A 27,843-nucleotide genomic window follows, 5' to 3' on the forward strand; every position below is an offset into this window, starting at 1 on the left:
TTTTAAGGAAAAGGTGGCTCACTTTAATAACCACAGGCATTGGTTGGTCACTATTTAACAAGACATTCTAAAAAAGTAATCACAATTTTTTTGATAGTAGTTTACAAGTGGATGGTATACATTAAGATACAGAGGTAGAATTTCACTTTTACAATGCTTCACTAATACAGATTACCAAATTCAAGGCACAAAATTGTTCGCTTTACAAAAAATACTGTAAAAATGTCATTTGCTGTTCTACAATGTGAGTACAACTCAAAAAAAATCCTTACACCCTTTCATATTCTGAATGTAGAGTTGCATCAGGCATTATTCTATTTTTCCTTTGCTAATAATTGGCATATGACCAGCACTTACATAAACAGTTTGTATCTCAGCTGAGTTGCTTTGTCTTTTAGGCACAAGTCCAGTTAGAGAATTTAACTCAACAGTTTCCTTAGGGGGTGGGAGAACTCTGTCAGAAGTAAAAATGAGGAAGAAAAAATGAAACATGTAGTCCGTAATAGTAAGTTGGACTTTGACATATAGAGGAAAATGGAACAGAGCATATTTCAAATTAAGTCAACTTGGAAAAAAAGTCAAATTAAATCACTGACTGCATTCCTAAAAAAACAGATGCCCAGTACAAGTTTGCTCCGACAGTATGTAAGACATTCATTTGTCTTTGAATTGGCAGAGATTTACAAATTTATTTTCATCTTTGTTTAAATAGAAAACACACAGTTGCAACAGAAGAGAATTACACCACAAATTGGCCGTGTGTCCTTTAGAGAACTTCGGTGAACAAGTGAAGAGATGCATTCAGAAACTGTCCTTGAATTTGCTATAAGATCATGAGCTGTAGCTTCAATTGCAGGATTTCCCTCCCTTCCTAAATAACATAAGTCAAACCATTTCTGAAACATTGCATCTTCTGGTTGGCTACAGCTCTTAGAAGCCTTGGCAGACTAAGGAAGAGATCACACAGTGCATCCCTACAACAAGTAGTATGACTAGTTTACTGTACATACAGTGATATTCTAAAGGACAATGGTGGCAGCTACATTGTAAATTCATTTGAGTTACCTATCACATTTCCCAAGTACTCTAGTCAGTTCTATTTACAGTATATAAAAATCCATTGATTTTTAGAGTTCAATACACAGGTTTAGGACCCTAGAGAATGCCACAGTAAGATGTTGACATTTGCATCTGTTAGATGCAAGTGCACTTTTAGATGCAAGTGCACTTTGCAATTCAGTCATGAACATTATTGCATTCACCTATAAATGTTAGTCCATCCAAAAGTGTTAAATTCCATTTTTTGCTTCATTGTTGTTTGTAGCCTGTTTCCGTTGAGCGATGAAAGGATACATACACTTGTCTGCTCCCAAAAATCGGTACATGCATACAACTGCTTCAAACGGCAGAATACTGGGAAAAAAAGGTCATAGATTTGTTAGAAGACAGCATAAAACAAATAACTTTGCTTACATGCACTTGTAAGTGTACTTGGTCTCTTTAGAAACAAGATAATACCTATTGGAGAGTTTTCATAAAAGACTTAAGGGATTTTTATTTCACATGGATACTTTCAGAAAGAATTGAAATTCCGGAGTCCCAACCACACAGGCAAGCAGAAAGCAGCTGTTTATTCACATGCTTCCATCTTAGACCAGATTTTCTGTTTCTTCACAAGCAGTGTGATAGCTTGTTTTAAAGAGGGGCAGGGGAGATGGGGGGGCAAGGGCATCACAGAAGGCCCGGTAAGAGCCACATCAGCAGAGGTCATCAGACATTTAAGATATTCTTTAACGTGGGATTAGTGTTAGTTAATGCCATTCTTTGATCACCAGATGTCTAAGAACCTTGATTTATACTCTAAACTCAATCATCCATCCTCAAAAAGAAAGGTCTGAAGTAAAGAGAGCTATTTCCTTCCCCCTCCCAGATAAAATTCCAAGAGGTGATTATGTGATGGATACCTGACTACAAATCCTCTCCTCATTCTCACATGAACAAAATATCATTTTGATTTCAAATGTAGTACTCAGAGGCTCTGGTGAAGAACTAAAATGGGATTCCTCAGCCCCTGGGAATGCCAGCAGGCACTTGTTCAGTGGCAAGCAGTGAACTCCAGCCATTAGGAGTAATGACCACTGAAGCACCAAGAAGTAGATGTCACTGGTACAGGTGTCTTCAGTGCCAGCAGTACTGCTTGTGCAGTGGCTGGAGGGCCTTTGATCTAAAGGCTGCTGCCTGGGGCACAGATTATGTAGAAGCTTTGATCTCCCTGTTGGAAGCTGAAGTGTTGAACCAAGAAAACCCAAAGGGCTTTTGATGTGGCTGTTGCTGCATAAGGCATGCTTGTGCAGGAAGCACTGAAGCACTCTCTGAGCTTCTGAGTGGAGGACTAGTTCTTAAATATACTGACAGTGGCCTTCATTTGGTATCAGAATAAACACATACATCTCTTCCAGGAAAGAAGCGAGCAGTGAAGATACCTCTATTTTTTTGGTGAGCCTGTCCACCAATAGATACTTGAGCCAGAGGAGAATAACCACCTTGTAAGGAATAAAAATCACCAAGGTGCTCAGTTTCAACCATCCCTCACAGAAAGAAAATAATACAGTGCTATATTTTATAGGTTCCCCCTACACACAACAGATTTAAAACAAAACGCAGGCACCCGTGAAGCTGTTCTCCATAAACTAAAATTCAAGTGATGTTGTATCATAGGAATTGAAGCAGCTTCTGCATTATCCTGCATCATTGAAATGTCAGCCTGGTTGCAGATTAAAACAGTTTTCATCCTAAAACTGATGTGTGTTAGAATGAAAGAAGTAATTCCTTTAAATAGACCTTCTACCAAACTTAGACTGTGAAAATTGGTTCTGAAAGTACCAATTTTCAGTTTATTTGCCATATCTGTGCAGGTTCTGAGGAATCTGCAGGTAGGAAGGGCCTTCTCACACACTTGTTCTAGAAACAAGCAGCTAGAGATTCCTCTGCTGGTAACTGCTTCATGGCCCATTCCTAACAAGCAACCGAAACAGTGGAATTAAAAGTCTTTTGAAAAGAAAATAGGAATCCAAGGAGGACTGAAGATACAGGAAGGTTAAAACAAAGATGCATAGATACACATGATCTCCGTTAAATGAAGCTTCCCAAGCAAGCAACCTACAAGCACGCAAGCCAAGTGAGACTTACGAATTCTAGCAAAATGGCACCTATGGCCTGTGTGGGTGGGAGGGTATTTGTATCCAGAAACTGGACATGTTCATGTATTTTGTGGATTGCATTGCCAAACAACTGGCACTTCAGTTCTTACCTTTTCATGAAGGTGACCATATACATGAGGCGAGGTGTGCAGATCATTGGCTGGTCTGTAAGGATGGCTCTCATAGCCTGTTTCACACAGTATTCAGGTTTCAAGGGTGGAAGGAAAGGCTCAATTTCTTTTCTGGAACATTTCATTAAGAGAGATTTATATGATACATAAAGAACCACAGACCCCAGTGAACAGTTCTTTAACTCAATTTCTTTGGAACTTTTTAATATCTACTGTTAAGTTACAAAGACTATAGCTCAAAATTTGTATTGCCTGTGTACATGACAGAAGACCGTGAATTCAGAAAGCCTCTTTTTGAGTCTAACGCTAACATATACTAAAGCAGATAAAATAGTTAATATTTTTATGGTAACACTTGAGTTACCTTTAAATACTTTTATGACACTACAAGCACAGAGCAGAAGGAGAATTCTACTCACCTGATCCTGCACCCTCTAAACATTCCTGTATCTACAAGATAAGGGCAGACTAATGTAGTTTTGATTCCGTCCTTTTCAGCAGCCTTCAATTCATGGCTCAAAGACTCATGGAAGCCTACAGCTCCAAATTTGCTGGCACAATAATCCTGTGTTGGCAATGAACGATGCAGAAAAAAAAAAAAAAAAGGAACTTAAAAAGGACAGGTATGAATGAAGTTCAAAGCCAGCATACCTGAGGTGATTCTGCACAGATTTTCAAAGCAACAACAAAATACCCCCACTGAATAGAGCATCACATCAACTCATTTATCACTTTGCTTTTGAGGTAATTAGCACAGAGTCATGAAAGCAGGAAAGCTGAATGTAGGAGGACATTACCTTGGATTCAAGCCTTTGAATCAGGCAGGCTCACATGACAAGTTACTCCAATTACCAGTTTTTTTAATAATAAATGGTGCAACAAAGGACTGAGATCCCTAATACTACCTTGGGTCAGACTTGAAAAAGTTTGAAGAGGTGGCAGGGCATAGGTGTAAAAATCTTAAAAGTGGTATTTTTAAGGTTAGTTTCAACAGAAGACACAACCAAGATTTGAGTTTTTCTTTGAGATACACAAATAACTCAAATGCTACTCCTGTCAATGCAATTATTTTTTATTGTTGCTGAACTTAGTGTTTTGTCAGTTGGATGTGTCCATCTCTGTTGGTGGTCACACCCAGTTTAGGAAATTCCTTGTAGCTTTCTCAAGACAGTAAGCACTCTAAAAAACCCTAAGTTACACCATCTTCGTTCATTTATGTTATGAAACACTGCGGGTTAAGGTCCTGGATTGAGCCTTACCTATATGCAAAGAAGCCTATGCGGTAACATAACCACTATTATTTTAGACATCTTAATTAATTTTCAGTAACTAAATGCTTTTTATTCACACTTGCATTTGTATTATGACACAAAAACCAAGACAAGCTCTAATCCTAACCTATTTTTATGCACCAGAAAGTCTCACAAACTGGAGCTCTGAAACAGCAGCTAGTGAAGCAGGTGAGCCATATATTTTAGAAGGTTTGCAGTCATTTCCTCACAGAAACAAAAAACATTCCTTTTGAATGCCCTTGCCTTTGGCTTCAAGCTTAGCACTGAAGATCTTGACAGGAGTAGGCTGAATGGCACCTTTCAGGTTCCTGAATTTATCAGGTACCTACTCAAAGATCACCTGGCATTCTGAAACCCCCAGCCATCCTAGGCTTTTGCTCCAAGTTCCAACTCCACCATCCAATGGATGAATGCAATGCCTGCCCAAGTCGGTGGCCCCCACTCACAGGGTGTTGATATGGTACTCAGCACCATAACCTCCAAATAGCTTGGAAGATTTGACCTTATTTCCTCTAGCTGATAATATTAAAAAACCTTATCTTTGACAAAAAGTGCCAATTTTTTTGTTCATTATAGTCTAACAAACCTCCACTCCAGCAGTACTGAACAACCCCAAGGAACTTGCAACTGTCACAATGTGTCCATGGTTCATTTCCAGCATCTTGGGAAGGAATGCTTTCGTTGTCTACAAAGTAAAAAAGAAAAAAAAAAGACAAACCAAAGTACACATAAACAACATAAACAAAAAAGCACTTCATGAACAAGTTACATTAGCAATGAGTTCTCAGAATCTCTCAGCTTATTATCAAGAATATAGAAATACAATCACTGTACAGGTTTTGAACTTGAGTTTGTCAAAAATGCTAACAGAAAATCCACAGCTTGTTTGTGAATCCAGATAGCAAAGCAGCAAGCATTATATCTCCAGAAATCCTAAGGTTAAAGGATCAATTGAGCTCAGATGTGTTTATTTTTCCAGAAGAGACTAATAATCAGGAGATAATTTGACCTTAAAATGGAAGTCATATTTTTTTAAAGACAGAAAAAGAAATGCAAAGTGTTTAATTACACCATTCAGCACATCTCTGTTGAGACCAGTACCAATTATCAGTTCTAATTATTGACAGTGTTTAAGTTAGATATTGCTAGTTTTATCCAATTAACCTATTGCCTTGGGAATTTTTTATTAGAAGTACTACTACAGGTAGAGTTTTTGCTGTTGTTACTTTTTACCTACAATGGAGCTAACATCTGCTAGTTTAAATTACTTCCATCTTTACTAGTATCCTTAGCATTGCTATAGCTAAAAAGACATGATATGCATTCCTGTTACTAATTCCTTAAAAGTTTAAAAATAAAACAAAATAAACCCAAAGCAAGTCTCAAGATGAAACTTTAATTTTAACCTCCAATTTTTATGTTTTGATTATAACAAAGTTTGTTTCCATTAAAAAACCCTATAAAAATTAAGTCTTAAGCAACACATGGAAGGTATTTGCTGGAAGATCACCCCTACCAGAATACCTATCTTTGTCATATCTCTCCTCTGAAGCTGACTCAACACTTCCCCATTTTAAATATTAAGAAGAGCACTATATTTACAACAAAAATCAATGAAGTAGTAAAATTGTATGTGTAGTTATGATGTACTTCAGCTTTTAGGTTGTCAGTGCACTATATGAAATCACTTTTAAATTGCCCAAGAACTTCAGACAATGCTTTTTGATAACAAACATGCCTAGTTAATATGGTAATCTTTTAGTGAGAGAACTACTAATCTATTCCAACTCACTCAAGTACATGAATGCTTTATCATCCCAAAAACCTACTCTTCCCATGTAATTTGTATCCAAACTCAGAGCATGCAAATGCTGCTTAAATATTTCCTACTTGCTTAATTGTTGGTCTGAGTCTTGTCAGCTGCATTCTTAAAAAGACATGCAAACTATACAGCTGAATCCATCTAATTCCATTCTTATGCTGTCTGCATTTTCCAATCACACACGTCAGGACAGTTTTGCTCTAATGATTTTCACATGTTCTTGTACAACATTTTTGCCTGCAGGTGTTAAATGACTAATCCAGACCTCCTAACACCACACAAAAGAGTGTTTTCACTGGACAGCTGGCAGATGATAGAAGATTAACAGACCTCCTGACTCCTTGCCTTTTCTACCGTTGATTCATATAACTCCTAGATTCTGTCATAACTACATAACAAAGCTAATTATAAAAAATAATCTGAGAGCAAGCTGCCTTGCATTTGTTTCTTTCCTCATGGCAGGGATCTCTAAACCTCTTACACAGAGCCTTGGACAAGAATTCAGTTTGCTGTTAAACTAATCTGTGCCAGGCACACAAAGTTTCAGCCTCTCTTCCCATGTTGCATGGCAACAAAGCCCAGTCATCATCGGGCAGCACCACCCGAAAAAGAGGCTTCACTTGGACGGCGCTGAAGTTTCACAGAGCTTTCTTTATTTGCAGCCTGCCTGGCACACTGCAACACCAGCGGTGTGTCTGCTAACCCTGATCCTCCATGCTATCCCTGTTAGATCCATGCTCCCAGCTCAGTCCTGCTAAACAATTCACTCCACTACCGAACATTTGTCAGCTCCATCAGCAGTTTCCACTTATGTCTCAGCTTATCTGTCCACATCACATTGGAATGACTGATTGCCACCTCACATTGCCAGAAAGCTTGATAATGCAGACCGAAGCTCTGGGTGCAAACCACAGCAACTACAGAAAAGGGGCCTTGAAGTTAGTCTTGGGGGAGAGAAAGAAGGGAAAGTAGTAAAAGATTTTTTTCCTACCACTTTCAAGGCGTGAATCAGTATTGTCTTCCAAGCAATGAACAGGCAAGTGTATCAAGCTATTATCTTTACTATGGTGGTACTTTTTTTCCTTTTTCTTTTTGTTGTTTTTAATATGGTGAACTACATATTCAAAGTAATATATATGACTTTGAAAATTCTCTCATATATATATACACACATATAAATAAATATATACAATACAACCAGACTAGTAAATTTCAGAAAGCCCATTCAACTATGCTATACTATTTGAAAGCACAAAGATTATAAAAACTGAGTTTTCACAGCTTGTGGTTAAAATAACCCATTTTCAACCAGATGAAATTGGCACATGACAAACACAGCTTGTTGAGGACACTTTTGTGTGACATCTCAGACTTGAACAACTCCCAGCAGCAGAACTACAGTCACCTCATGTAAGTCATCTCTCAAAAGCCATCCATGGCTAAACTGGAAAAAACCCACAGCTCCTCTGCTTTAAAGACAATTAGAAATTCATAGAAATCTTTGCATAAGACCTCAGTGTTCTGAGACAGCCTGTTCAGAGCAAGCCCCTATACTTTGTCATGGCACATTATACCACAATTCCGCTTTAAATCTGAAGCTGAGGGAGGCTATAAAGATAGCCTAACCATGATATATATATATAAATCTTAGCAGTCAACTATCAATATCTTCACTAAATGGATGTCAGAGAAGGTCATCTCGATTGCTGCCATCCTCCAGCCATCTGCAGCAGCTGGGAGTCAGCACTTGAAAACAAGCACTGTCAGAGGCAGACACACCCTACCGGGGGATGCATTTCCAGGCACAGAGTAAAGGCTTGCCCACTGCTCCTCCCAGCCTCCTCTCGCTGGGAAAAACAATCCCAAAGTGAAGTTATTCTTTCGTGGTATAAGCAATCCCCAAATAAATCAGTGTTCTTACTGAGCTTCTGGCAGCGCACACCTCCTTGATCAAAGCAGCTTCCTCCATACTCTGGTTTTCAGTTTTTCTACCCATTACATAAACCAGATCAACCTAGTTTCTTGTTTCTAGTTTCTTTCAGCTTCAGCTACATCTGCCTACCAGACCTGAAGTCTTCTGTGTGCATGTTGTGCTGCTGACAAACTAGTTAAGAGTTTGACTGGTTTAGGGCAAGATGCCTCCTGGGTGGCCTTTCCATCTGGAATTTGTCTGAACAGGTACACAGACCACATTAGTCTTCTGAGGTGATGCATGGACATGCTAATCCTCCATTAAAAAAAAAATATATATACTAGAAGACACCAAGCAAAAGATGGGTTTTGTCCATGGCATTAGAGGTCATGAACCAGGCCCTCAAAATAATTCAAATTAAGTCAAGTGGTTTAATCAAACTATCTGCCTTCTGGTTTGATCCTTGAAGCTTCAGTTTTACCTCTCGCAGCTGCAGAGGAAGACATTTAACCAAAACACAGAAGTCTTTAAAGTCAGAGCTGGGTCATTTATTCATGACAAACGCACCAGGGTTTTCAACACTAAGAAGAAACAAGTAAGTAGAATATAGAGGATGAAAGGAATTGTGATGCATCAGGGTGAACAGTCTGGGTACTTATGCAGTGTTCAACATCCAGAAATGCAAGTTAAGCATCTTCTTCACCCAAAATCAGCTCTTTTTTTAAAGGGAAAAAACCACCACCACCACCACCACCAAAAAAAAAACCCCAAAACAAACAAACACAAAACAAAAAAAAACCCCACCAAACAACAACAACAAAACCCCCCAAAAACCCAACAAAAAACCCAAACAAACAAAACAACAAAAAAACCTCCCACCAACCAAAAGTAGACCCCAAAAGCATAGTGAAAACATTAATTTTCTAACCTACAGTATACTTTAAACAGAAACTAGGTAGGCTAGATAGTGCATATAAAGCTGTTGTGAACAGAGTAGAGCTAGTTTTTCAAACTAGTTCAACCTTTAGTTCTAGTTCCTTTTTGGAACCTAGAGATCAAATTCTAGTCGTCTGAGCATTTTCCTCAATGCTTTTGAATATACCAATAAGACCAAAATATTCCCAGTAGCTGTAACCAAACTTCTATTTCATGTGCACACAGCTTAAATGACTTATTTCTCACAAGTGTGAAACTGAACAAGCATTTACATGTCACTTCATAGCTTTCGTAATCTGTTCTCAACATTTTGGTTTACGGCAAATTAACTTCTAACAGTCTAACACTTCTTCCCTCCCCTTCCCCAAATTCTTTAGTTCCATTCTTAATGAAACAAAACTCCAAAGATTGTGCAACACAAAGAGCAGCACAGCTGCAATGTCAAGACAAATTAGTCTAAATACAGCAAATGAGAATATGAAGAAATACTGTGTTTGGGAAAGTGATTTTTTTAATTAAATTTTGGATTAATTATTTTTAAAGAAGAAAGCAAGTATCCACAGAAAACAATGTTAGCTGTATGCAGCTCAAAACAATGGATACCAAATGCAGAAAGCACACTAAAGTAGAAAAGTACGTGCTACCTCATGTTTAGAGAGTTGCCTTTATAGCAAAGAAAGAAATAAACAGGTACCAACACATAAGGTCTTTTAAGTTTCTCTTTCTCAATAAAATAAATTTCTTCAAACTTTCTGCCTTCTGTCAACAGCCTTTTTAAACAATTTTAATGGTATAAAAAAGGCTGTATTACTGCAATGTTGAAATAATTTTATGCCAAAGTATATGCCAAAGCTCATTTTCCATACAGCTCCTTCAGGTAAGGAGCATGGTTATTTTTTTTAAGCTTATCAGAAGAGGTGAGTTTTTACATCACTAGTTATACACAACAGTTGTGTACTAGTGTAACAGAAAACATTTTCTCCCAAGCCACAGCTATTCCTGACTGTCACAGCGACTGCCTAACTGCACAAATGAGTACACTTTTGGGGAAATGTATTATTTCATCTTCATGTTAAAAACTATTCAGGCAAGTCCAAGAAGTAAAGTTGATGTGGTTGAGCAAGGACTCACATCTGGACATCTCTGGGAACTAAGGTACCAGAGACCATAGCAGCCTGCTGCCACGGGCTAATTAGCTAATTTGTTAGTTTAGCTAACAGTGACAAAAAAAGTTTTTTAATCTAAAACACGTGTTATATACTCTCTCTCCCTTAGCATGGACATTCAGTCTTCTTTTCTTACCATTCTTCTTCACAGCCCACAGCATAGCACATTGCCAGTTCTCTTACTCCTGTGCAGGACAGCACATGGCCACTCCGCCACAGAATCAAAAAGATATTTCCATGTGCCCCAGCTTCTTGTTCCATTCCAGTAACTGAGAAGAAACACACCAAGACCTGACAAAAGAGCACCTCTAACTTTTCTGCAGTCTTACCTGTAGTAGGTTTGTCCAAACGATGTGGTATTGCACTAATGAACCACTATATATGTTGAAAGGAAAAGGAAGGTGCCTGAAAGGCAGAAAACCCTGATGGCAAGTTTATCAGCTAACACACCGAAGTTATTTTCAGCTACAGTCATATAGCCCAGCTTATTTCAAAAGACAGCCACTTTACATACCATTTATAAACAGGTTAAAACCTTGATTACAGGATTACAGTCATCACCAAATGGTTTAAGAAAAGGCCTTGAAAATATTCCCTAGAACTCTTTCATAGGATGATTTATCCTATGAAACTTAGGCAATGTAATATCCAAAGTGCCTTCTCATTCATCAAAGTATGAAGTTGCAAGCCTGCATTTAACCATTTACTTTCCTGCTAGCTTTTTTATTTGGTTCCAAAGAGAACGGAGAATAATTACTTGTCATTTGCACAATCATCACAATTACTTTTGCCATATAGCCTCCACATCCTCCCTGAATTTCCCTCTACAAGCATCTCTGAAATGTTAGCTTAAGGTGGGAAGAGTCACTGTCCTATGACTACATGAAAATACCAAGTACTGAACTGAAGACTAGAAAGACCACACAATACAAAGGATGTGGCTCTGACAGTAACTGGCTGAATACAGCAGGCACACAGAAGTCTACAACTACTGTTGACCTTGCTAACACAAGGGACCAAAGTTGTACTTTAAAGGACCTCAGATGTCTCTCCTGACTGTTTGCAAGAACTGCTGGGCCCCTTCTGGATAATTAGGCACTGTCTAAGTAAATATTTGAATAGCTGTGGAAATTAGAACTTTTTTTTGATCTTTGGTTTCTATTCTCAAGAAACAACAATGAAATATAGGTCAGAATTACAGTTTTCCTAGAGTGATGAATTAAAAAGTAAAGTCACATTTCTCTGATTTTTTTAATAGGACTACCCAGACCCTTTTGAAGCAAAATGATCAGGATATAAACATGACGTCCCCAAGCCAAGCTTCTATAGGTAGCTGTGTTAAAAGCAAAAAAGGAAACTATTCAAGGATTGTCCTCAACTGCACCTTGCACATGCCCTGCATTCAGAACAAAAAAGCTAGACCGTCCAATATTTCATCTCAAAAGAAGTCCTTTTGTTATTTATCTCCTGGCAGGCAACACAACCTTCAAGTTCTCACTGAAGGTTTATTTGTCCTTCACATAAAAACCTACTGTTTTGGGGCCATGGGAATTCCTTTAATATTGAACTGTACCAGCAGTTAATGCTTAACATACATGCACAGAAATAATGCTACATTGCCTTGCAGCCAGGAGCCCATGAAAGAACATGATAGACTTAAGCAAAAGTCTATAATGATGATGAGTAACACAGAAGCAAAGCCACACATACACTCCCCAATACCTTTGATAGCCTACATTAGCAGATAGAGTGAAACTACAGATAAATCTACTCAGTTTAAGAAGTGAAGATAATAAAATAAAGTAAATACCCTAAAGATGTAAGTCACAAATGAAAAGAAATATCAGTTAATTTAAAACTGCATTTAATTTACTGAGAAATAAACATACTTCTCTCCCAACTCTGCATGAAATACTGCATTGAAGCACATGAAGTCTTAGATTAGTAAAAAACATAAGCTATTACTTGATTCACTTAGTTTATAATTTGTTATTAATTTACGGAAGTAATTTTCTCTACCTTCATGACCGATCTACATACATAAAATCCCCTGCTTCTCAATAGACATATCAAATCAGCTGAGAAGCACTAAAGTTGTACAAAACAAGGTTAAATCTTATTTATGGAAGTTTGTAAGTGGGTTTGTTAGTAGCAATAAGCCTCTGTCACACCATTTGCTGCAGAACAAGTATGCTACAGCCCACATTTACATTACTACATTGTTTAGCATTTGTATTGTTTAGGGTTCAGTTCCAGAATTTCTCCAGTTTTCAAAGCCAATAGTCACCATTTTTCCTATGAAGATTTCAGTTATCATAGTGGTTCCTCTTTTACATGGAGTTAACTCATGTTGAGTTTATCAGACAAAAGCCGAAACTGAATTAAATAGTTTCTTTAATCAGAATTTAGTGCCACAAAGCTGTTTACAATTGGTAGACAGTAAAGATAAGATAAGTAATGCTATTAAACAACAACAACAAAAAAAAGCACACAGGAAACTAATACCACTAGTTATCTCTCAAACATTAATCATTGATTTCCACTCTTTACTACTAGAGCTAATTATGCTATGCCTAAGGCAACTGAACATTGCCTGACTAAATTGCCTTTTGTATAGTTTGTTAACAAGGCTTAGTTGAAAAAGGCTGTGTCTACAGAGAGAGGGATATGAAAAATGCTTGGGGAAGGACATTGCAACAAACTTTTATTACTGTTGCCTTTTCACATCACTACATTGTCTCTATCTCCTTCCTTTTACGGGCTTAATTTCCTGTGATCTTACTGCAAACTGGGGTAAAGCTTGAAAATAGCTTTTTTCTCCCTCTCATCTAAAGTGTAAGTTAAGTACTCAAGAACACTACCTAAGTAATACATTTCTGACTTCAGAAACTTGCCTCAAGCATCAAGGTGGAAAAGGTGTCATTGGAAGCTTTATAGTGCTCTGATGCTAATCAGACTTTCAAGGTCTCTTCAGTAAAGCTTTCCTGCATCCCTCACCACTGCATCAAACTAGAGTTTGCGAGCACCATAACCTAGAGCAGGGGTTTAAGTACATAGAACACAGGCAAAGATAGCCCTGCTTTCTCCTTAAGAACACTTTTCACTTCTGTTTAGGAGTCACTACTTTTTATAGTTTCTGGGCATGAAGAAATGCAGGTATTCCAGCTGAACTACCCTTGTTATCACTATACTAGCAAATGGAATTCAGAGCCTTTATGTTATGGTATGCAGTCTCCACCTTTCTGCTCCTGAGAACTTTTGTATTTTTTCTTCCTAAGAAATGTTAGATTTATGTGTTTTTTAAAATGATTTCCATCCTCAGATGTTGGGCCCGTCCTGTAAAGTGTCCAATCTTTCTGATGCCTATATGCTACCAGTCATTTCTGTGCAAACATCTAGTTGCCTTTGAAGGGCATGCTTGTATATATACGATACCATAAATGCACACTGACTTGTCCATGTTCAGCTGTACTTGCCAATATTGTTTGGCTGATGTATAAGTGCTTCCTATATATGCAGCAGTACACATAACTGCTTCAATTGCTGATTATATATTTAGACTTCTTCCCTCCAGAGTCTGCAAAATCTTTGATTTCATATGGCTGTGAAAAACAAAGCACATTCTCACAGGTTGCCAGAGAGGTGATGAAAATTTTCATCCTTAGAGGTACTAAAGAGCTGTTTGGGTACAAGCCTGGGCAATAGGCTCCTGGTGGCTCAGCTTAAGCAGGGGAGGTGGACCTGATGACCTTCAGAGGCCACTTCACACCCCAGCCATTCTCTGATTCTCCACTTAAGTACACCAATTCCCTGCTCAACAGCCCATTCCCTCTTCCTGTCTTAGAGGAGGAAGTTCATAAGCCAGCAGAGACCTTGTACTCTTCATCACTGTGTTAACTGCAAGTTTATCAACACAGAACCTTAACTGGAAAGGATGCCAACTCCCCTGCTATATCTCTCATGTATCTCTCTGACAGGAGCTCTTGCCTGCAATAAATTATCCTGCTCTGAAACAGTGTCTGTTCTACTTCCATTTCTCCTTCTACTTTGGTCGAAACTCCCTTCAGCTGGAGGGAGGGCCCAATGAAGCAGTGCAGAGCACCCAGTTGAATTTCTTGTGGAATTAACGTATTTTCAGCCAAGTTCAGCACATACACTGTTTTCAAAAACTAATTACGTCCCCCTGGCTATGAGAAGTCCTCCAGTAACTACCCTATGTGCCAACTTCTTTAGGACATTCTAAGCCCTCACAAAAAATTTTCTGCACTTTGAGTTTTAATGGTTTTAAAGCTTGGTCAGAGCAATCCAAACATAGTGGATTCTTGACAGCTAGCAACAAACAGGGAAAAAGAGCATTTCTGCCTAAGCCATGTAAAAGTGCAAAACATAAATTGCCAATTATATTTGCTGCCAATGCCAAAGTAATCTAAAAGATAAGACTGAATAACAGAGGTAAGAGATGGCATAGTAAGAGGGCTGTTGGAAGCCCAGCTATGTGTTTAGTCTTCCTTACACTGAAAAACACGCAAGTCTAGACCAAAGTGGAACAAACATATACCTGCAGACTTCTCCAGACAGCACAAATTTAGGTCAAATCTAAGCAAGAGAACTGCTTAGGTTCAAAGGTTTCAAAGTATCAACTTTCAAAAGCTGACCTCTTCCCTCCTGCTCAAAGGCATTTTATTGGACAAGCTGATATTTATTCTCCATAAATATTAATCTCGTTCTACTCGCAGACTATCATAGCTATTCAACCACAATTACTATTCATTTAAATGAAGTATTACACAGTTGGCAGCCACTGAAAAGTAAGATGCAGCTTAGAAAGTGAACCGTTCTACTCAAATCTACCAAGTCAGTATTTGAGCTTTCTACACAGCCAAGACTAACAAAGAGCTCCAATGTGGCTGTGATGGCACAGATACACTGTGCAAATTTAGGAATTTAAATTACAGCCTAAGAAGGTAGCAGCACCACATTGTATTCTTCCACAGGCAGATGTATCAGTAAAGATGACCTAAAAATAGGTTTATTCCAATGTCAAATTTGACATTGCTTTAGAGTTTTCTACTCAAGTGAAACAGGAAGCTAACACTAGCCTACTCCCTTCCACAAAAGGTGGTTTAAGCCCTGCTGAAGTCAAGTGACTAGAAATTCTACTTTGTTTATATACTGACAAATGGCTGTGTCAAAGGATTTGTAGCGTTTCAGAGCTATGTTGACATTAGTGTAACAAACACATTAGTCCCTCACCTTCATTAGCACAAGTTTGCAGCAAATGTCCAACCATTTGGAGAGCAGTTATTTATTGCCAGCTATTTGATAATCTTGACAAAAAATGAAAACATGCCCCTATGAGTCTGCAAAAAATCCACATAACAATTTCATTTTAGAAAAAACTATTAGATAAGAGCTCAGAATATTTCGTTCAGTGAACAAGAACACAATCCAACTTTTAAATACACGTTTTTCTCCAGCTTGCCATAAGCTTAGTCATCTTCTGGAATATTTAGTAAAACTTGGTATTTTAGTCTACAGGTTTCCAAAACATTACTAGAGAACAGTACTGTCAGAACTACGTACGGAAAATATGAAGTCATCATTCATGTTTTATGATTTATGTAGCAGGCTTTTTAAGAAGTGGCTAAGCAGAAAAGGACTGTCATATTTTATAAATACCTTAAGGCCAGTACCTCTGTAACAATGCAAATGCTAGAGTACTTGCAGGTAGATGAAAGCTGAGTCACTTTATTCATCCTGCCCAACTCAGTCCCAAGTCATTGTTTTTAATCATTTCCTTCATAACAAGGAAAGTGATTATGTTACAATCAAGTATCTCAAAAGAGGAACAAGACTAGAAGTAAAGTTTCCCTTTCCACATAGCAGTCATACATAGTGGAAACAGAAAACTAGGGAAGATGATAGAGCTGAATAGAGATTTAGCTTCAGTATTTCTTTAGGAAACAGTAGGATCCTAAAAGACTACGACTTTCTGCAAAGTAACTCCCTGAACAAGAAGTAACATTTTTAAAATACACAAAGCTTTTAAGTTTTAAAAAATTCAGGTGCTTCTGTTTCATACTTCTCCCCATCCTTCCACAAAAGGGTGTGCAGAAAAGCAATAGTCTTGGCAGGTAAATTTTTTTCTTCATAAGCCAACAAAGGATAAAATGATCAAAAGACTCCAGCTAATACAGTGACTAAACCAGCAACTAATGCAATTTTCAAAGATTCTGCTTGCACAGGCATTTTAAACAAACATCAGCAAACTACTCACTTTCTTAGGAGGTAAGTTTTCAGAGAGAGAGAAGTAATTCTTTTGCCTGTCTGTGGAAACTATGCTTATTTCCCACAAGTCAAAACATGGCTCCAGCCTGATTTTTTTTCCACATTCAGTGTAAGTAAAACTGATTTCCAGAGAAGTCAAACTAATTTCCAGACAGTCAAAGTCTCTGTGCAATAGGCACAGAGATCACAGCAATCATAGTATTGTTTCAAGGTAAATAAGCTAAACATTATGTTTTATATTTTAACATTATGTAAACTTTATTGTGTTGTTAACACAACATTTTCTGATGTGTACAGAAAATTACCTTGCCTTTATCTGGAGGTTTTTAATAGTTGTAATTAAAATACTGCCATCTCTTTTGAAGTCAAGTTGTTACAATCAGACTGTTATACCAGCAGAGGATCTGCTACAGCTTGAAATCATTTATGACTACTTAATTATTTAGAGGATGCAAATCCTAGGTTCCCCCCCCTAAAAAAAAAGGTCCAAGAATAAGGTTTCACTAGGATAGCCACAGAGGCCCTGCTCAGCTATGTGATTTTATCTTATTCTTTCTCACCTTTTCCTCCACACATTGGCTACTCTAAGTCTCAAATGCTGATGAGATGATTCTAGTCTCCAAATAGAAAAACGAATCAATTTGGGCAAGAAAATTAGCAGCTTTCCTCCCTGCCCTGCAGACAAGTTAGTGAGCTGAACCAGCTCACCCAAAAATCAGCTGAATATAAAAACTACTGCAAGGTAAGATACAGATTCAAGGGATGGTCCCAGGAGACAGACTGCCACCACTAAGCTGCCTTGTAGTTTCATCCTAGATAAACAGAAATTTTGGACAAGTTACTTTTAAACACACACTCCTGAGCTTTTTCAAAACAACGCTGAAAAAGGGAGTGCTCAAGAAGCTGTCACACAAGTTCAAACAGATGGCAGAAGGTACCAGCACCAGGGCACATTTAGGTGCAGAATTCAACAGCCAAACAAACTTGAATTTCAAAAGGCTCACACCAAGTCAGTCACCTCAATTCCGCAGCTGTTCCAGCATTCCTTGGCCTACCATGCCCAGTTGTGATAACTCACTCATGTCAAGTGTTAATTTGACTGACATATAAATCATTATACTAATATAATTATTTACAAGAACAGAGTGTTCATTCAGAAGTGTAAGCACAGATGTAAACCTCCCCCCATTTGTGACATATCTGCTTTCAAACTAAACCCTCAACCCCCCAAGATTCTACAGAACTCAAAGTCTATGCCTACTCACCTTTATTGTAACTCCATTTTGAAAGACTCTGTAAATTTTAGCAGATGAAGAAGTCTAAGACCACAGGTAAAAGCATATAGCATCACATGTAAATCAGCTTCAGTTTGACTTTGCAGAAAGACATCTGCCATTTTTCACAGAAGACAGAGAGGTATCAGTAACTCAGTTTTACCATCAGTGTCAATGGCCAGAAACCTCAAAGGTCAAAGGGAGCAAGGCTTATCAAGTGAGTGATGCACTGGCTTTTACATACAGAGAATTGTAGAAAGATTTAGTACTAGAGATACATAACAAAAACCTTTCCTCCCTGCAGAAAAACCCCGGAAGTGAAATCAAAGCATGAGAAACATTGGGAGAGAATAATAGTTCACAGCTGATAAGGATAAAAGTAGAAAAGATTTAAGAAGTGCAGCGCTAAAATGGCAGAGACGGTGCTAGAAAACATAACATTCTTCTGTCCTCAGCCTGTCTAGTCAGAGTAATTGATGACACAGAGCTATGAAAAAGGATTGCTTACCTACACAGATCAGTTAACACAGGTTTAGGCAGTGATGCAAACACTAGGTTAGCAGGATACTTGGCTGCATCATAATTAGGATTGCTTTTCTTCACCATTGAGCACATGAACACAGCTGTCTTCTACAATTCTGCTATGGTCACTTGGTTATTACAGAAAGTTAGTAACATTATGACATAACATTAACTTAGCTGGTTTTCATAAAATAAAGGTGGATGTTACCCGTAAATGGAAGAATCTGAAACTAAACTCCCATTGCCCTCCTAACCTCTACAGGACAAGAAAGGCATACACATGCTCTTTTAGATGAGTATTTCACTGAAACACAGAAGAGCTGTCTTCACTTGTAGCAAGGTTAGGCACCACACTGGCAAAGACCAAGGTTTTCTTGTCTCCCCACACCCTTCACAAGTAACTGCGTAGTTGCAGACCAAAGCCAGGTCAGAGGTTTTTACTTATTCAGCTGACTTACTGCATTCCATAAGGAGGAATATAACCATCACACTGATCACTCATCCAGGACCATGCCTTCAGAGAAGATTAGCAATCCTGAAAACATTCACAGAGTTTGCTGACAAGTCTCCAAGCCTCAGAAAAAGTCACAGGAGACTAAAGAGTGAGATTATCCCAAGTGCTTTACCTCTGCAAACTATACTGCAACTCCAACTTCATTTTAGATGGATGTAGCATTGCAAGCCACTTAATAATTAATACTTCAGATATGTTTCAAGTATTTTTGGCATGGTCTCTTCGGGACAACTTTCCCTTTCCTTAAATGAACTTTCATATTGCTTTTCTTTTTCACATTACAGTTTTCACATAAATTCTTCAAGCTTAATACAGTTTAGTGCCTGGAAGTAAATGGCTAATCACTCCTTGTGCTACCACCTTGGACGCCAATCTACAGGCAACAAACAATCCATGGGTCACAATCTGAGAATCTCCATGTTCTGTTCCTTGAGACTCCAAGATCCATGCCCCTTTCAAAAGGTGCAGCAAATTAAATTCCAAAGTATGTCTGAGAGAAGCTGTCACAAAAGCTTAGGTGTAACTGAATCAGTTCAAGGAAAACATTATGGAAGGTCATTTTAGAGTTGTCAACTGACTGGGATAAAAATTAAATGCTTTACATAATCAGTGAGAGGGAAGGGAAAAGCACAAATTCAGCTGTCATTCAAACAAAAGAAGTCAGCATTCTCCATCACGCAAGGAAGACGCTCTAGCACAGAAAGTATTTGTAGGAAGGCTGGTGTTGTAACACATTCAAAGAATCTTCAGTACAATTTTCCCACAGCCCCGAGTGTTGCTAACTAACCAAGAGTGCTGTAATTTATTCTGCTCACACTCCTTGATATGTAACTACTTATTTATCATCAAGATACAGTAGACAACGAAGAACCAGGACAGAACAGACTCAATAGCCCTTAGGGACTAGAGCTGAGAAATGTGGAACAACTCCTGTTTGGTGGGCAGCACTGTGGAAACCCAATTATAGATGCTCAAACTCATGATTCCCACACAAGGCAAAAGAAGAGGCGTTTTGCATAAGACTAAGACCTACCTACCACCCCATCCCTACATGCTCAATTATGCATGTTGACTCTTCAGATGAGTACATTGCCAAAAGATCCATTTTTATCCTCTTCCATTACTATTCTGAAATTGGTATAAGATTGGTGCTATGGTCAAAGCTCAGACATACAGGCACCTAATTAAAAGGTTTGGGTTGGTGCCCCTATCAAAAAAGGAAGAGAAAACTTTAAAAAAAACCATGAAAAAACATGAAAGTTTTTAAAGTGATCACTATAACTAAAATATGATTACAAAGCTAAGATATATACACAAATTGCAAGATACAAGCTACAAAATTAAAGACTTCATGATGGTGACTGACAACTGCGCTTGACACAATGCTAGTCCTTGTAGACCATAAAGTAAACCCATGAGGAAAGCCCTGAACCGGTAGTATTGTGCCCACTTTAATTCCAGAAATATATATGCACCCCTTTATTTTCCAAAAGTTGTGCTAAGTACACTGCTTTATAAAATAGGAAAGTGCAGTTTTCAAGGACCTGCATCTAGAAGATAGTATTTTCTCATTTGATATATCCTTTCTATTTTTTTTTTGAGAAATTAACCCAAAACCATATGAACAGCAGAACCATACCAAAGCACTTATAAGTTTTAAGTATGACTAATATGACTATTTCCATAGCTAAGAGTATGACTGCTTTTTCCTTCATACTCACTACCCAGCATGCTACCACAGTATATGAAACACATGTGCTGTGCAGGGTAATTCACTGGTGGCATGGAGTTGGAATAATTGAGCAAGGGAAGTGTTAGTTTCGATGATACTTTTTGGATCACATACAAATGTTTTGCTTAAACTTGATCCGGCTCATTTTTCAAAGAAACAAGCCAAGAACATATAGATTAAACTTTGTAAGTGAACTTGTGCATCGAAAAAAAGGAAAAAACAACTAAAGCTAACTTCACTCATCTGAAATACTAAATATAGCTGGGTGGCCTGTCAGTGGAATATTGTGCCTATATTAGATCATAGATGCTAGCATCCTAAATTTGATGGCAAAAATTAAAAATTATGCCAACAGGCCACACGACTTAGTAGGGTATAGTTTCAAATAACATAAGCTCCATTTTCTTGTGTAGAAGATTCCATGTACACACTATGTATAATACTTCTATATTTGAATGAAACAAACTATAGGCATAAGTGAGCTTTATTTAACACCAGGAAGCGTGAAGACAACAATACATACTGATGCATTATAGGTAACTATAGCCTCTCCAAGGCTTTAGCAATCCTGTCAGTCTAATGAGACTGATAAGTACAGCAGCTGCATCAATGGGTATTTGATTTAGTAACTCTATATTAGTCATCTTCCCAAGGTACATTTAAATTTTAGAGGTTTTCATGAATGCCCTAAATACCTGAGCACTGTTTCTCTCTCGAATCAGTATTTATCTCCCCCACATCAATGTCGGGCCATCTAAAAAATTACTTCAGTTCCTACAGAGATGCCAGCATACCTTCAAAAAAGCAAGCAGCTGTAAATAAATGAACAAAACTACTCAGACTAACAAAGCAGTACACAAGTCTAAACTCTGGGTCCTAGTCTTTCTCTATATGGATTTCTTTTTTTTTTTTTAATAATGACAGAGCTGGAGCAGAATGCTTTTGCTTCCCCCTTATGGTAAGTTGAAGAGAACTCTAGGAGGAAAGTTGTAAGCTGAAATATTTGGAGTATTCCCTGTATGACAGGGAAACAGATCACTGATTTCTTAGAGCTGAATACTGAAGACCTGTCATACAGAAGGATCTTCATGTCACAGAATTTCAGAACCTGCTCATCGCCCCACCCTGGCCCCTTCCCCAATGACCAAAATTAGGATTGCTAAGGTATTACAGACATGTTCAATATTAATATCCACTTATCCAGCAATAGATTATTCTTCCAGAAAAAGTGTTAGAGTAGGTATGAGACTCTCAAATTGTCCCAAAATTAAGAGTTTGTAGTTTTATTCAATATGGTGCCATTCTCTAAACCACAGTATTTTGATATTTAAGCTTTATTGTAAAACTGCAAGAAAAATCTGATCCCTATATTTACTAAAATCTGATTCAGCAAGAGCTTTAAGTTATACTGTGACAACATTTTTAAAACTTGAATCCTGACACATCACAGGAAGAAAATTTCCTAGTCTGTAGAAATTCAGTTCTAATAATTGACAAGTGCAGCCAAGTAAGTTATTATTCTTGCAACAAACTGGCAGTAAAGATAGCGTTACACTCCCGCTACAATTTTATGCATCTGCAAATTATAGTAAACCAGAGCTGGCTTATTTCAAACTGGGACTGGATTTTGTCCCTATGTTTTCAATATCAGAAGCATTCAAGTTATCACAGCATGAAATAACAGGTTTTTAATACTGCAGTGGATTTTATGCTGTGGAAATTGGTACACGATGCAGTGGTGACATGTTTATATAGAACACTCATAGGAAGGATTACACAAATCATGCATGTCAGCAAAATGGAAAGCATCTGTTTAGGCTGTGGCATGCTGCTAAGGCTCTCTCAACTGCCAGTTTGTGATATGGTACACAGCCCAGTTGGAATCACAACAGCAAAACGGTGACAGATTTTCATGCCACTGCCTACTGCATAAGTTGGGCAGCCTTCCGATGGTAGCTGCTAACATAAAAGTAAGATCAGATCACCTGCATTCTGCATGGAGAACAGGCAATTAATCTGAAGTCAAATGTTTCAAGGGACAGTACCAGAGTCTTATTTTCAGTTTTTACATAGAATCACATTGAGGCTTGATTAATGATCAAGCCTTGATCCCTTGATGAAAAAGAATTTCCCCTGAACCACATTAAAAAAGAAAAAAAAAAAACACAACACACCAAAACCCCAGAAAGTACAGACACTTAACTACTGAAGCAATATTACATGCAAGATCCATGTCTTTACAAAATCCATTTACAGGTTTCTGGACTAAACACCCTCCAAGAATACTTAAAAGCCTACATAATGCTCCAGAGTATTAGCTTAGCTTTTGGACCACCAGTTTAGCTGACACAGAAAAGACTAGCTGTATAAGACTTCACACATCTAGACACATTGTTCTATTTAAGTCAGCATTGACTTGCATCAAAAAAGTTGGCTTCAAATCAGCTGATTCAGATGACATCTTATGAATTAAGTAGTATTACTTTCAACAGAAGTCCACCCACTATTGGTCAAGCCAATCTTTTCTGGGATCGTGAAGGGGAATACAAGGAAAAGAGCTTTGCCAACAGCAAAAAAAAAAATAAAAGGAAAAGCAAAGCAGGACACAGAATCTACAGGAAGTTTACATATGAACAGATCCTCAATTAAATCTAAAGGGTGTTGACTACTCCTTTAAAACTTAAGCCAAAATTTCAAGTTCCGCAGTCCAGACATAGCTATATACCTTTTTGGAGTATTTTTTTTTTAAAGTCACTTCATACTAACATTTAGAGATGAATGGAACTGTTATGGAAACCCAATCATAGCAATACTAGACTAAGTTTAGTTTTCTATTACTGTAAGACTCAGAACACACGGAGTGCTTTAAAAAGGTCTCTGAAACTGTTATAAATAAGTGTATGACTTAGGCCTGAAGGAAGAACAGCTGGACAATTTAGGATCCTCCCATATTTTAACTCATGGTGATGTCATAATTTAGAGTTCTTGGAAACTGTCAATTCAACACTTAAGCCACATCAATAACATTAAATCTACTATACATCTCTATCGGTTTAAGCATCAATTTAACTATTATTAAGGAGAACACATAGAACTCTTAATTATAAGAAGTCACATGAGCATTCTCAGAACCTCTCAGAGTGCTTTAAAATGTATACTTTGAGAGTTTAAAAGAGTTTCTAAACATACTATCTCCTGTGCACTCTCTGCAAGCTTTACAATACATTGGAAAGAGATTGCTCTGCCATTAAGTGTTTCACAGTGCAGATTTGAAGGGGCTCCTTTAGGGTTATGAAACAGCATTTCATTTCAATGTTAAAAAAGTTGGCTTGGGAGGGCCTTCTAAGTTTTGAAGATGAGACATTTTATAAAATTTTATTATGAAAAGGTAAAATCAGTTAAAGAAGGTTTAAGTTGAAGTATATTTCAGATTGCTTAATCCTTTCATTGTTATGCAAGTGTATTTCATAACCTTATTTGAGGAATCAAAGACCAGTTTTAATACTAACAATGGTCTCAGTCTGACAGCTAATGCTAACCCAAGTGTGCATCATGCCCTCCTTCAACACTCCAATTTATGTAACTCCACACCACTATGGGTCTAAAAATAAACCACACAGGAAAACAAGGTTTAGATGGACAAAAAGAATAAGACCACAAACTTGTTCTCCCTTATTAGCATTTGCTAGTTTTGGAGACAATACCATCCCAGAAACCATAGTTAAGATTTTCTTACTTCTACAGGCAGCCCCTAAAGAAAGCTACGGGGACAAATACACAAGATTCCTGAAAAAGTGTTCTTGGCTTGTTTTCTTGAGCAATCTTTTTCGCCTTTCCTTTCAGCCTTCAAAAGGAACAATTTGCCTCCAAGGCAATTCAAACAACATTTTCAGCAGGGGTTTTAAAGATTTTTTTTTTCCAGAAATGTTCAAGTTTGCTATTGTAACCATTATTAAAACAGCATCTTAAAGCTGCTAATGTGCTGGCGGAAGAGCATGTGTGGAAGACTGAGAAGCCATTCATTAACAGTAACAACCTTTAAGTAGATTCAGAGATTGTAAAGGATTTAATATCCAAAGCTACAGAAACGGCCACAAGACTTAGAACTCTGGATTTTAGGAGGATACAGTTGATTTAAAGCTCTTTGTTAACAATCTTAATACCAGCATTCCTGTTAAACAGAACAGTCTGTTCAAAACAAGAAATACCCAAAGCAGTGATCCTACAAGTGAAAAAGAGCAAGTGCAAACCTCAAGGAGATAGGAGGTCAGAAACAGCAGTTCATTTCCTAATATTAATTACCAGAAATGACAGCAAAAAGGAGTTTATAGTTACCCAGAAGTGTGCGTGACAGTTAACCATCATGGTCCTCTCAATAAGCTCATCAGGACACTCCAGAAGATGGTGCCCGGAGACCACACCAGCATTGTTAACCAGGACAGAGACCTCGCCAACCTCCTTGCGGACCCTCTCAGCTGTCAAGTAGACATTCTCTCTTTTGCCCACATCACAGGTATACGTGTAAACTTGCAAGTTGCAATGAGGCAGCACATCTTTCTCTCCATCTCCAGCTACTAAAGAACACAGATAAGACAACAGAAGGGGTGGGGGGCAATAAAGTCCTTGCTCATATTTTGACATTCAAACAAGTAGTCAAGCAGAAACAGCAAATACAATTCCAAACCGCTAAAACTTATATTTACTTTGGTGTCACTGCAGTACACCAGGACTCAGGTATTTACGATCGCTGCTAGGTGTTTTAGGAAAAGCTGCAGGTTTTAAAGCCGCTGCTGGAGTCCGAGGCTCCGCAAAGCAGGTCTGCGCTCACCGCTGCGGGCACAGAGCCGGCTCTGACTGGCAAAAGCACCGTCGGGGCGTGTGATACCCCTGCGCCCAGCGGGCTCCAGCCCGCAGCGGCTCTCCGGGCCCGCCACAGGTGAGCGCTGCCCCGGGCTGGACCCGCCGGGCCGAGCAGGTGAGCGCCGGGGGCGGCGGGGACAGCGCGGGGAGCCCCGCCGCTTACCTCCGGGGGCGGCGGCGGCCGCCTCCTCGGCCAGCTCCCGGTAGATGTGCCGCACCATGCCCGCCGTCTCCTCGTTGCTCTGCGTGTTGATGTCCCACAGCACCAGAAGCGCCCGGCGCCGGGCAAACTCCAGGGCGAAGAGGCGGCCCAGGCCGCTGCCCGCCCCGGTGATCAGGCACACCTGCCCCGCCACACTTTTCTCTTTGGGCCGCACCAGCCACTTGGCCGCGGCCAGCACGAACGCCCACAGCACTCGGAAAGTCACCACGAAGAACTCCAGCAGGATGTTCATGCTGCCGGACCGCGGGGCCGGCGGCACGGAGCCTCCTCGCCGCCCAGCTCCCCGACCCGGAGCCGCCGCTGCCCGGGACCACCAGCTGCGGGCACCGAGGGAGGCTCCGCTCACGGGGGTCCCGCCGCCGAGCTCCCCCTCTCCGTGCCGCTCGCCCTCGCAGCCCCACGCCCCGCCTCAGTCACACACGCCGAGGACGGAGCCCGGACACGGCGCTGCCTGCCTGCCCGACCGCCACCTCCCTGTCCTGCCCCGTCCCGCCCGCGGCCCCGCTACTGGCAGTGAACATCTTGCCCGCTCGGCCCCTCTATATAGGGCGGACCGGGCGGCCGAGCCCCTCCCCCGGGCCGGCCCATCCCGCCCCGCATTACCGGGACCCTCCGCCCCCGCCCGCTCCGCCCCGCCGCCGGGGGAGGTCCCCGACGGGAACGGGGACGGGACGGCCGGTGCTTTGCGCTGCTCGGGGAGGGCGTCCCGGCGGCTCCCGGCGGCTCCAGCCCGCCCCAACCCGCCCCCGGCGTGCGGACTACAAGTCCCGGGGTGCGCCGCGCCCCGCCGGAGCGCCATCTCGGCTGCGAAGCCGCAGCGCGGGTTAGAGGAACGCGCACGGGCGCTAAAGGTTCGTGCTCGGGGCTAGAGACGCAGGGAAGCTGGAAGCGCACAGGAACCACCGGGAGCCCGCAGGATGCACGATGCCCGCGTGCCTGGGGATCCTCTGATGAGCTGTGAGAAAGAGCTGAGGAAAACCGCCATGGCTTCTTTGGTCTGTCAGCTAAGTACAGAGGTTACTGATAGTTCACCCGCCACTGACTGAAATAGGAGCTCACAGGTGCCAGCACACGGAAAACATTTTCTTCTGTGCGATAACAGCGGCCGCTCCCTGTAGCTGGGCACCCTGCGGCCACCCGGCGCCGGAGCATCCCTCTCCTGAGCATTTGCCAGTTCCAGAGGATGAGGACCAGAGCGTGCCCTTGGGATTTCCCACATATGGGTGTGCACGACTCATCCCACTACCTGTGCTCGCCTGCAGCCTTGTGCCTTAAGTGCACGACGCTGCGCTTTCTTCCCCGTGTAACGCCGTCAGATTTCAAAAAAGTTGTTGGAACTTTGTGAACGCTGCCTCTCGGATTGAGCTGAAATTCGAGTTCAAAAGTTTCGGAAGAAAGTGCAGACAACCTCTTCCTTGAGTAGATACTGCATGTGGTTTTGCGTGCTGATTTTAATCCCCCCCCTCCCCCTTTAAAATACTGCTAATGAGCTCAAGTGATACAAACGTCTGTATTAGCACAAAATAATACTATAGTAAAAGAAGTGAACATTGATACACTTGTAACTAGGATCCAAAGCACTCTCAATAACGTTCTCAGGCATTAGTGCTGTGCAACACCTCTGCGTGCTGTTAATCAGCAACAAATAAAATCAGTAAACGCAGAGCTCGGCATTCCTTATCCCCAGCCCTGCTCCCGTCTACACGTTTTTTTTTACACCGGACAGTCCGTTGCTGCTCAGAGTTCCACTAATTCCTCTTCTTCCCGTATGTGTGTAATGATCTGCCGGTGTCTTCCTGGGTGGTTTTAGGAGCACGGATAGGCGCGCACGGGACGAGACTTACGAGCCCCAACCTTAAGCAGCCTTCCAGGCTGCTGTGCTGGGCAGCGCTGCTTCCCGAGCCGCCCTCCCTTCTCCACAGTGCAGTTACTGATTCCGTGTGGCGAACCGAAAAGATGTCCCGCCTAACG

General features: G+C 40.0%; 1 protein-coding gene across 2 annotated transcripts; it reads right to left on the minus strand.

The window, feature by feature from the left end:
- RDH10 (retinol dehydrogenase 10) lies at positions 1 to 26,372 on the minus strand. Of its 2 annotated transcripts, none has more exons than XM_066180190.1 (6): positions 25,813 to 26,372; positions 25,125 to 25,360; positions 5,210 to 5,308; positions 3,751 to 3,896; positions 3,311 to 3,442; positions 1 to 1,413 (listed from the first exon to the last, which is right to left on the minus strand). In XM_066180190.1, the coding sequence occupies exons 1-6, from the start codon at positions 26,102 to 26,104 to the stop codon at positions 1,290 to 1,292; spliced, it is 1,029 nt and encodes a 342-aa protein (XP_066036287.1). In that variant the 5' UTR covers positions 26,105 to 26,372; the 3' UTR covers positions 1 to 1,289. The 2 variants fall into 2 exon arrangements, with proteins under 2 accessions (XP_066036287.1, XP_066036279.1); XM_066180182.1 differs by having other exon boundaries at positions 25,125 to 25,363.
- Positions 26,373 to 27,843: the final 1,471 nt, after the last annotated feature.

This window comes from Chamaea fasciata, unplaced genomic scaffold, assembly GCF_029207755.1.
Source record: "Chamaea fasciata isolate MVZ Bird 193981 ecotype frontalis unplaced genomic scaffold, bChaFas1.0.hap1 SCAF_1, whole genome shotgun sequence".
Lineage (NCBI taxonomy): Eukaryota > Metazoa > Chordata > Aves > Passeriformes > Sylviidae > Chamaea > Chamaea fasciata.